The sequence below is a fragment of the Morone saxatilis genome, unplaced genomic scaffold (assembly GCF_004916995.1).
Source record: "Morone saxatilis isolate NCDOM2014 unplaced genomic scaffold, NCSU_SB_2.0 Contig20, whole genome shotgun sequence".
Taxonomy (NCBI): Eukaryota; Metazoa; Chordata; class Actinopteri; family Moronidae; genus Morone; species Morone saxatilis.
Window position 1 is genome coordinate 18,878,376 of NW_023339763.1, and position 11,458 is coordinate 18,889,833.

Below are 11,458 nucleotides of genomic sequence, written 5' to 3' on the forward strand. Positions count from 1 at the left end.
TGTGACAAGTGAATTTCCCCATTGTGGGATTAATGAAGTACTAACTAATGTGCAGTCCCACAGTCTTCTACCAGTTTGATTGTGTAATCGTTTGTTGCAGAGTCGACTCAGTTGTTTCAAAGTTGCACCTGGTGGATCTGGCTGGTTCCGAAAGGCAAAAGAAAACCAAAGCGGAAGGAGATCGCTTAAAGGAGGGTAAATTAATTATTTACTTGGATAAAAGTTGTCAATCCTGTGTGTGTGTGTGTGTGTGTGTGTGTGTGAGAGAGTGTGTGATATATACATACATGTGTTGTCTCTTTGTATTGTAAAGGTGTGCTTGATAACATCATTTCTGTTTTGATGTTATTCATTTTCATCTGCAGGCATCAGCATCAATCGCGGCCTTTTGTCTTTGGGTAATGTGATCAGTGCCTTGGGGGATGAAAGCAAGAAAAATGCCTTTGTTCCTTACAGAGACTCCAAGCTCACCCGCCTGCTACAAGGTAAGCTTTGATTTTGATGTTCAAAAGTTACTTAGTGTTCATTACAGTAGTCTGATATCTTCCTCACTGTGAGGACCTTCAAACATGAACAAATCATATTTGGAAAGCATGTAGTAGGCATCCTGTTCCTCTTGGAAACTTTGTTTTGCTGCTCCATTGATGGCATCATTCACTGGTGATTTGTAATGTTGGTACATGCTGAACGGGATCTGCGTATAGCTTTACTTTTTATTTGTTTCATTCAAAAATGGCAGCATTACTGGCTAATCAAAACAGGCTGGTGTTCAAAGCAGCTCTGTAATAAATGACTGCAGGATCATTTAACTGAGCGCTTTTGTGAATTGTTTTCTGTTTGTTTTATCAGACTCTTTGGGAGGCAATAGCCACACTTTGATGATTGCATGCATCAGCCCTGCAGACTCAAACATGGAGGAGACCATCAACACACTTCGATATGCTGACAGAGCTCGCAAGATTAAAAACAAACCTATCGTCAATGTTGACCCCAGAGCTGCAGAAATGAACCGCTTGAAACAACAGGTACATCAAATCTCTTTTCAGTTGACCTCATAATCACATTTCAAACTGCCATTGACTTATGTAACAATGCTGCAAGGTAAATGTAGTTCAGTTACTTGTTAAGTTTGAAATGTTTGTTTGTATAGATTACTGTTTAGACAGAAATTGTATGCTACACACCTTAACTCTTCCATTTAGAATTGAATAAATAATATAAGTGTCCTGATTCATACACTTGTTTAGGTTCAGGAGCTGCAAGTGATGCTACTTCACGCCCGTGGAGGAGTAGCTCCGGTGATGTCTGGGTAAGAGATAAATTTCCCAATAAACCGATGTCCAGCCAGGATGCATCCCAGGGTACCTATTAGCCATAACAAAGAGCCATAACGGTTACTCAGTCCCTCTGTTACAGGTCAGAGTCAGCAGAGAATGCGAGTAAGCTGTTGGAAAGGAACCGCGCTCTGCAGGACGAGAACAATAAACTTAGCAGGGAGCTGAGTGAGGCCGCTGGACAGACTGCCTTCATGTTTGAGAAGATCATAATGGTGAGCCAGACCTTTAATAACATGTTCTAATCCTTCCTCCACAGCCGCTGAAAGCTGATGGGAAACTGTGACTACAAGTTATCATGTGTTTGTTTGTAGCAATGGGTGGAAAAAGTAGTTGAAAAAAATCCAAATTGGCATAAAAATGAAACATAAACTAGTAAACAAAAAACAAAACAAAAAAACTTAATTGACAGTCTATAATTCTAGCCATCGTTTTTGCAACCATTATGTGTTTATCACAGTGTGTTTGTTTTATTTTATAGACAGAACAAGCAAATGAGAAACTACAAAGCAAACTGGAACAACTGCAGCACCATGCAGCGTAAGTTCACAAAGGCATGGAGCCATGAGGGCTTCATGATTCAGCTGTTTGTTGTTGACTGCTGCAATGATCATACTGAGCCACACTCTCTGTCTGCCGGTGTTTCAGATGTACAGTGGATCTTGAGAAAGTGTTGGAGACACTGGAGGACCAGGAGTTGAAGGAGAACGTTGAGGTTATGAGGAACCTGCAAGACATCATCTTGGAGCTTAAGGTACACAAGTCGGCTCACATTGTAAGGCATCAAAAGACAGCAGTGTGCACTAATGCTGAAATTTGCATTGAACATTGTATTTGACTTTTTATTGACTAAACTGATTGATTTGGTTATAATTAATGTGATAATACAAATGTTTTTTGGTTGTTCTATAAGAACATATGTAGCGAGTGGAACACATTTGACTCCAGCACTGTTGATTTAGATGTTCATAATAGTGAATTTCATGGTGTTATGGTTTGTTTGTTTCCTAAGAATGAGAGCGCAGGCATCGCTGCCTCCATCGATGATATGGCTGCTGCAGAGGATGGACCGGAGGTGTCTGGGAATGGCAGCAAAAATTCAGCAGATGAGTCCTCATCAGTACGTGGATCATTTTGTTCTCTTTATGTTTAAATTGATTTGAGATTTCTGCAGTGCTTAACATTACAGTAAACATGCACATTTTGCCCTTTTCTTTATAAGATAATGATATTCAGTATATATATTTTAATCAAACATACTGGAGTAACATGTTCCTTGTCTTGCACACACTAAGTGATCCAATAATAGTCTTTCTCCTCAGCTCTTATTTCTGGACCAACTGTAAAGTACAATGTTTGTCACCTCTAACACATTAAACAGGATGCCACTGCCATCGCTGGTAAAGAGTCTCCGGAGGGCTTCACAACCCACCATGCATTGCGACAGGCCCAGCTCTCCAAGGAACTGATTGAGCTGAACAAAGTGTTGAGCTTGAAGGAAGCTTTTGTGAGGAAAATGTGCCAGAATGACACCCAGTTGGAGCCGATGCAATCAGAGCACCAGGTGAGAGGATTTGGTATCCACTTTTGACCCTCATGTACATCAAAATCACTTAAATTTCAGTTTATTAACTTTGTGTCATTATTTTGGAGATCTGTATTAATTTTATTTTATTTATGTTTATGACCTTTTTGAACTTACTGAACTTTTTCAACATGTGTATCCAATATCAACATGAGCGATGTAGTGTGCTGTGTATAATAACACCTGTGGTACTGGGTTTCTGTGAGAGTTGAAATGTGCTAAAGCATAGTCTTTTTGTGAGTTTATGTTAATTATGAGTGTTCTCAAATATATTGTTGAGAGATCTTTTAATCTTCTGCATTTTTACCTACAGAAAAATGTCCATAGTCTACAGACGGCAGTGGATTCGCTGCAGAAGGAGAAAGAGGACCTGGTTTTTGCACTTCAGTCTGCAAAGAAAGACACTAACCAGGCTAAGTAAGAAACACTTTCTGGGTTGTGGCTATATTAATATTTATAAAGTTAATTTGTTTTTGACATAAAAGTAAAGTAATCACATAAGCCTTCACCCTTCACTTCCTTCTTTATCTGACATGCACCACCTTTTTGTAGGCTTAGTGAGCAGCGGAGGAAGAGACTGCAGGAGCTTGAGGGACAGCTTGTAGACATGAAGAAGAAGCTTCTTGAGCAGTCCAAACTGCTGAAACTCAAAGAGTCCTCCGTTCAGAAGGTTGGCAAGCTCATGCAGGAAATACAGGTAACCAGGGATTTTCTTTACTGTCATTGAGCCCTTTGATGGCGAGGGTTGCATTATGTATGTTAAATACCAGTTTAGTTGCAGTTCTTTCTTTCTAATATTTTCATTCCATAGGTATTGACAGAGGGTTGCTTTTTTTTTTTAGTCTTTAACCAACAGAGAAATACATTTTATGTGAAGTATAAAACGCCATCTTGTGGCCCATACCTCATGGGATTATAAAGCACCTTTACAAAGCATCATTGTTTCCATCCCAGTTGGGAAATGTATGTTCATGTGCTATAAACTACAGTGAATCAGATTTCACATCGTGCACTTTTCCTCAGAAACCCAACAGGTTTGAGGATCTGATGTTGATGAGTATTAACATAATCTAATCAGATGTTCAGAAACTGAACTATATTAAAAAATGTATGTTACTTTGCAAAAAAATATTTAAAAAAATTAAAGTTATAATTATTGTATACCGGTAGTTATTAACTGTATACATGAACAAATGATACCATCATAGAACTTTAAAATAAATATATGTGTCTGTTGTTTTAATGTCACATATGAACCAAGTACCAATGACAATAAATAATTGATCTATTTGGTCATTCACTCGAGTATATAGAACATTGGAGAAGTAAAATAGTTTTTAAAGACCAAAATATATAAAATCATTTTTCTACTTTTATCACATGGCTTCACCCTGTGCACTGAGTTGGAATAGAGCATTGCTAATATTTAATACTACTTGTGACACACATAAGCCTCAGATGCCAAATCCAAGCACAGTAACACTGTTCTCACAGGCCATGAAGGGTCAGCGTACACAGCTGATGAGGCAGATGAGGGAGGACTCTGAGAAATTCAGACAATGGAAGAGCAAGAAGGACCGGGAGGTGCTGCAGCTAAAGGAGAAGGTATGTGAAAACCAAGTTCTTCTCGAGACACTGCAGGACGTTTTCTTTGGCCAACATTTTATTCACAAATTGTCTCATTTTATCTGTTTTACAGGACCGTAAACGGCAGTATGAGCTGCTTAAACTTGAGAGGGACTTCGAAAAACAGGCCAATGTTCTGCGCCGTAAAACTGAGGAGGTGAGGTCTCTTGGTCTGTTGTCTGTCTCAACATAAGTTCGTTATATTTTAAATATTAAGCTAATGTCAAACTGAATGGAAATTATTTCAAGCAGCTTACTGCAAGTTTTCTTCCCCTACAGGCTGCAGCGGCAAACAAGCGGCTGAAAGATGCCCTACAAAAGAGAAGTGAGGTAGCAGAGAAACGCAAAGATACCCATAACAGAGGAATGGAGGGAGCTGCTGCAAGAGTTAAGGTAGTAAAACTATACTTGGCTGTATGTGGTCTACTAGACTTAACCAAGCCAAAAAAACTATTTATTATTTCTAGGGATGCACGATATATCTGTGGCCAATGTATTATTGGAAGATCTGATAGCCCAGAACAAAAGTCATAACAGTGTTGTCCACATGTAAACATATCCAACAGTGTCAGACAATGAGAACTTTGTTGCCTTAACTCTGACTGTATTCTTGTGATCAGACATGGTTTCTCAATGAAGTGGAGGTGATGGTCAGCACAGAGGAGGCCCGGCGCCACCTCAATGATCTGCTGGAGGACAGAAAGGTCTTGGCTCAGGAGATCAACCACCTCAAGCAGCAGATCGAGGCAGGGGATCGTCCTGCAGCCAAAATCAGGGTGAGATGTACTTTTTTTTTTATGTTAAGCACACTCACTTATGAGAATAGGCAAAAAGTTGAGAATAAATGAGACATCCAGTGCACTGACAAAGTAGAAATATTAGAATCAATCTTTTGCTTTGTGGGTCCCTCCATGCAGCGTCGGACATTGATTATCTCTGAGCTGGAGACCCAGGGGGCGTTGGAAACACCTCTGACCAAACAGGTGGAGAACCTGGAGACAGAGATGGACCTCAGGTGAGTCCGACAAAGCAGCTCAGCTATATGTGCTTTTATTTATGTCAGGTCATTGTGACTCTTAAAAACCAGAATAACAGTTTTACAAAGCTGTCTACAGGCAACACAGAATTGATTTAGTACCTTATTGCAGGAATTGTTAAGATTTGTAGATTTGTATTTGTTTTAATCTCAACAGGAATGCCCAGATAGCTGACCTTCAGCAGAAAGTTCTCGTCGCAGACAGTGAGGGCCGACTGAAACAGCGCATAGACGGTATCACAAGCATAGTCGAAGCCAAGTCTGCCCTTAGGGTCCTGATGTCTGAGGTGAGCAAATGCTAATACATTATTTTACACTCACAAGTGTGTTAAATGAGTAATAGTACATCAATTAGTTGAGCTATGTATTTAAAAAAACATCAAATTTTCCTTTTTATTTAGCTGGTGTCTACTAAAATAGCCAACGCTAAGCTGGAGAGCGAAGTCAAACAGGAGAAAGGGAATGCACAAGATTTAAGGAGGATGGTGGCTGAGGAGAGAAATGTGATGTCAGCCATGGACATGGAGCACCAGCAGCAGTTGGTGGAACTAGAGCAGAGACATCAAGAGAAGGTGCTCATAGCTTTTACTCAAATACCAATTTGTATATCTTTTCAGAGGTACATGCATATTTATGAAATATGTTTGTTTTTTTTTCTTTGTACAGGTCCTTTATCTCCTTAACCAGCTACAGAACAAACCCATTGGTGGAGAGTCAGACGAAACAAAGAAAGATGAGGACAGTTCAAAGGAGAAGGAGCTTCTCCAGCGCCTTAAAGTTCAGGAAGAAGAGCTTGAAAAGCTGCGAGAACTAAGTGAGCAGAACCAGAAACTGGTGGAGCAGAATGAGCAATACAGACAGAAAGTCTCATTGCTTCACCTGGCAAGTGGGAAGAAAGTCCTATTGCCTACGACCAACAATGAAAACAGCCCAGATGACTCGTTTGAATACGTTCCTCCAAAGGTAAGTTGTTGCAGATTTTCTACCTTCCTGTTCATTGTATCTCTTTATACAACGTTACTTCAGGACAAACACACCTTTGATGTGAGATGAGATGTAGATGTAACATTCCCAAAGTAATATTTATTTTAAAGTCCAAGTGTATTGATTTTCCTTTGCTTATGTAGCCTAAAGGGAAGCGCTTGACCACAGCTAAAGCGCCACTGAATATGGCAATCAACATCGAGGAGATAATGTCTCCCAGTGAGGATGAGAATGATGAGGAAGAGGATGAGTGGCGTCCTGAGAAACTTGAGAAGGGACGCAGAAACTCAAAGAAACCAAAAGCAACTGGGGTAAGACGGGGTTTAGGACTGGGGTTAAACCCTGACAGTCCGCACTGTTCACTCACAGATCACAAATCATCATCATTGTTCAGAGCTTCAAGTAAAAGTTGTAAATCTGAAAGCTTGGTACATCTCTTTAAAGGGAACTTAGTAATGAACAAATCTGTATGTATGACATTGTTGTAATGTACGTTAAATGTTTTTAGAATCCGGTTAGTCGGATCACTTATGAACAAAGAAATGTCATGATGCTTAGTAGATTGTCTTTCTTAAGTGTGCATGTAAAGGTCGCTGTGGCAACAAGCAGTGCAGGTGCCGCAAAGGAAAGATGACCTGTGGGGAGAACTGCCAGTGTGATCATGAGAAATGTCGGAATATGGACAACCAGCCGCCTGCGGAGGTAAAGAAGAGACTAGAATTAACACTGAAACCAGCTTCCTCAAGTAGCGATATAGTGCTGTCAGTATTACACTGATATGAGTTTAGTAGAGCAGTTTGAAGTAATCTGGTCCATCTGGAAACTGTGCTGACTTTGTGTTAGTTTTATGTGGCCTCTGCTGTATTCCATTCTCTCTCTTTTAAGTTGCATATCTGATCGGCTGCTGATGTGTTTGGCTCTTAAGCTGTTGGTCTGGGTAGACTAACGTGCTGTTTTAGGGCCACTCAGTAAAATGTTTTTGAGGTGGTCTCTATGTCAAGTTTGCCTCGACCCACCCTGGTCTGGTCAGCGCCTACTGTATGTAGTATTATAGGCATTATAGGCTAACACTCGCATATTGTCCAGGTTGTACTGTCTGCTGAGATCCTCTGTGTACCTCTGCCACAGCTTATAGACACACAAACACCTTTTTCATTTGTGTATTTTTGAACTTGGAGTGAAAGGCTCACAGTTGAGAAGGTTTATGATGAAATGTATTCATTCATTATTGGGAATCTGTCAGATTTGGCTTTCATTGGCGGGAATTCTTGTTTTGCTGTGTTTGAAGGATTCTTCTTCTGTATTCTTTTATGGAAGTACAGAACAATAGGCATTGTTTTCAGTTCTGGCCTTTTTTTTTTCCTTTTCAGGACGTAAGTCAGACAGAAAGTGTTTCCAGAGACTCCGTGTCTCTACAGGACCCCACATCCGCCAGCCCTGACAACTCTACATTCTTCAAGCCGCCCTCTTGTACACCCACGAAGAAGGTAAGCTGGCTCCTTCTGAACACTACAGTACAAGGTGTAATCATTCATGTGGTGGCCCAGGTGAACCATCGGCATGTTATGTAGATGTTAATGCTCATACATGCTGCATGTTGATACATTTAATCAGTTTGAAATCCATTCGCTTAGTTATCCATCTGTCACTACTTTACTATTCCTCTTAATTCAGGCAAACACATTTTACAAAAATGCAACCAGGGACCTGGCAGTGAAATGTAAACACTGTTAGGACTGTAAATATGTCTTTTGACACGTAGTATCTGGCCTACAGTGCTTGGTGTAACTGGAACCATACATGGATGTAATGCAGAACTAACATTACTGTACTAATGTGCTCTATCGTAGGTGCTAAAGGAAATCGGAGACATGGGACATGCCACTGCAGACCTGAAGTTGGTCAGGAAACCTAGCCTGCCAGAGGAAGAGGAGGAGGACGACTATGATGAGGAGGACAAAACAACGGTCAGCTTCCTCAAGAAGAAGAAAAGACTCCTGACAAGTTTTCAGAACAGTTTTTTCTCTGGATGCACTCCTATCAGAGAGGAATCTTAATCAGGACAGAGCAGGGTAGAGCTTTTACATTAGGTGTCTGTATGTGTCTAAATGTTGTCCAGTCTTTTTATATGTGACTAAACTGTTGTGTACTGTAACTTGAAAGTAGCTGTTGATTCTAAAACACTTTTGTTTTCTTTAGAGGGTAACAAAAGGACTGTGAATAGCATTGAATCCTTTACTGGAATTCACAATGAAATGATCGAGAAACCTGTAAATAATATTATAGTTTAACGTAGTATGTGATATTTCCTTTAAAGTAAGACTAAATTTACTTTGCTAATATGTAAAATCAGTAGTCATCAATCTACAGTCAAGCAAATTTTAGTACAATTCAACACACCATTAGAACGCGATGTCTCGGGCGCAACCTTTAGGTTTTTCACTGTGCTTTTACTATCAGAGCTGAATAAAGTCTTGCAGTCAAATCTTGTTTTTAAAGAACAACATACTGTTTTTGTTTATTTTTTTGTCTGAATGTATATTAGTGTTTAAAATCTCAGCATCAGATGGAAAATAATTTATTTCATTCATTAGCCTGTTTTGATTAATGTTCCACTTTGGACCCATTGCTCACTTTCATTGCAGTTTTTTAGCAGCAGTTCATCTTCAGTGGAAAGGTTTTTGACATGGAAAAAATCAATCTTAACGGTAACACTGACTTAATGTTATGCTAATCCAAATTTGTACTTTAGGTAAGGTTTTAGAACTGAATATAAAGCACACATTTCTTGCTCACAAATCCCACAAATTCTCAGAAGAACAAAATATAATGCAGTTTTTCTTTTTCTGCTGTTAGAAAATATTCATTTTCTCCACTTGTTTTCCTTCCATCAGTTGGTTTCTACAATGACCGCAAAGCCTGAAGCGTTGATGTCAAGAATTTTAATAGATTTAGCTGTCAGTGGATCTTTTTTTCTTATGTATTTCTGTCACATCTGTTTTGTGCCTATTTGGGTAAACAGTCTGCTCCTCAGTTTGATTCAGATGCTTTCTGGGAGATTTCCTTCAGGTGGAATTATGAGCACAGGACTCAGTGTTTGACACAAGCATTTCTTGACACATGATCAGTAGTCCATGACATTTTGGTGAGCAACCTTTTTATATGTTCCACACAGTTTTTAGTATCCGATGAATAAAACTGCAGTTCATGTACAACTAAGTTGTGTCTGTATGTAATTACTGAATGCTTAAGATCACATGTTTTTAACTGTTTAACTTTGAAAAACAATTTATTTTTGTTTATACACCGAGCATTTGATGGTTCCAGTGATTTTAATAATTTGTTGCTGTTCGGTTTTTATAATTTTTTATAAATGAATATATTTGGGATTGTGGACATTAGTGATGGGAACGTCCCATTAGAGCCTGACCAGCACTGGATTTTTTAAGTCTAAACAGAAACCTGATACGATATATCGACTGATATTCGTTTTTGCAGATGTGTTTTTGGTTTGCCAGTTCTGCGCTATAATGAAAACATACCTATGAATATTATATTCCATTACTGCCAATAGAACCCCCTAAACGTTACACACTGGACCTTTTAAACTTAATTATTAAAGAATTATGACCAAGATATGTACCGACGGGAGAATTTCCAGTTGAAGATTAAACTCGTTACTCCTTACTAGAGTCATATTATAGGGTACACTATTTCTAAATTGCATATTTTTGCCGTTTCTATACTGCAAATTTCGTTACTTACTGACTGATGTATGCAGAAAACTCATTTTGATGGTGCCTAATATCTCTGTGGCCTTCCATTTTAAAATGGATCACGATGAAGCATTGTCAGGCTGTTTGGGTTTGAGTGCGCTGATAATAACGGCAATAAAGAGGTCATTTTCTTCCGTACCTTTTAGCTCCTCTTGAAGGTTCTCCGGGGTCTCTGAGGGAAATTGCAAATGTACAAGGGTGCCTCATGTCCCGAGTCTGCCCCTGAGGTCTCCTGAGGCCTGATACACACTGCCTCCACAACTGGTGCCTGAGCACCAGTGGCTCCACGTTCTCCTAGACTATAGAGATCCTCGGCTGGCACACAACTCCTTAAGAACACAAAAGTTAGTTTAACCACAGCATGTATTGTAGAGTAGGAAATCTCAATCACTTAAGAGACTGTGATGTGATGGCTTCTGCTGGGTGTGTGTGCCAATAAGCTCTACATGAGCACGCTGTTGAACTCTGGTAGCAGCTGTTCATTTTTTAAATTATTTTCAATTATAAACATTAACCTCTAATGTCCTCCAGTAGAAAACTGAGTTATAGGTAAACTAGTTATTTATCAAGCCATGGAGGTCGCAGTTAGTCTGACTTTTACTGCCTTACAGCACGAGGAGATTATAATAAACCTGTGGGGGGTTCCAAGGTGTCACTACCAAGCCGGTGCTTTGTTCTGGAACAAAAACTCTCCACCTGGTAGCATTTGAAATCACTGCCAATTCTTCTCCACAACTCCCCAAACATTTTCACCTAATCAACAGCAGACGACGGTGATGGCTGCTTTCCCAGGCCAAAGACAAAGCTGTATTGTTCGACTGAACAATTTGTTTATTGATTTTTCAGATAAAAAGCAAAGTGCATTCAGACTTTATGAACAATAACAGTAAAGATATTTTACCAGAATACATGAGCAGCATATTACAGGTTCAAGCATGAAAATAAATCCACTGGATGGGTATGAGTAAGCCTGTCTCAAAGTGAAGCAGCAGAGAAAGCAGGCACATCTGGTTTAAGAGGGGAGAGATTTCATCAAGCCTCTGGGAAATATATTCTGGAGACTCACTCCATGAATACAGAAAAAAAATTCATTTAGTCTAAATAACAGCGTTGTGGG

General features: G+C 39.5%; 1 protein-coding gene across 1 annotated transcript in view; it reads left to right on the forward strand.

The window, feature by feature from the left end:
- Positions 1-9,069, forward strand: part of kif4 (kinesin family member 4) — a 15,738-nt gene extending 6,669 nt beyond the window's left edge. The window contains exons 7-29 of the mRNA XM_035667292.1: positions 101-195; positions 366-485; positions 850-1,025; positions 1,248-1,309; positions 1,417-1,549; positions 1,816-1,874; positions 1,983-2,088; positions 2,347-2,454; positions 2,716-2,898; positions 3,233-3,336; positions 3,472-3,616; positions 4,414-4,524; positions 4,619-4,702; positions 4,825-4,938; positions 5,166-5,321; positions 5,463-5,560; positions 5,739-5,868; positions 5,983-6,153; positions 6,248-6,544; positions 6,709-6,876; positions 7,142-7,267; positions 7,936-8,052; positions 8,416-9,069. Of these exons, the coding sequence (XP_035523185.1) occupies positions 101-195; positions 366-485; positions 850-1,025; positions 1,248-1,309; positions 1,417-1,549; positions 1,816-1,874; positions 1,983-2,088; positions 2,347-2,454; positions 2,716-2,898; positions 3,233-3,336; positions 3,472-3,616; positions 4,414-4,524; positions 4,619-4,702; positions 4,825-4,938; positions 5,166-5,321; positions 5,463-5,560; positions 5,739-5,868; positions 5,983-6,153; positions 6,248-6,544; positions 6,709-6,876; positions 7,142-7,267; positions 7,936-8,052; positions 8,416-8,622 (3,070 nt within the window). The 3' untranslated portion in view covers positions 8,623-9,069. The remainder of the gene's footprint in view (positions 1-100; positions 196-365; positions 486-849; positions 1,026-1,247; positions 1,310-1,416; positions 1,550-1,815; positions 1,875-1,982; positions 2,089-2,346; positions 2,455-2,715; positions 2,899-3,232; positions 3,337-3,471; positions 3,617-4,413; positions 4,525-4,618; positions 4,703-4,824; positions 4,939-5,165; positions 5,322-5,462; positions 5,561-5,738; positions 5,869-5,982; positions 6,154-6,247; positions 6,545-6,708; positions 6,877-7,141; positions 7,268-7,935; positions 8,053-8,415) is intronic.
- Positions 9,070-11,458: the final 2,389 nt, after the last annotated feature.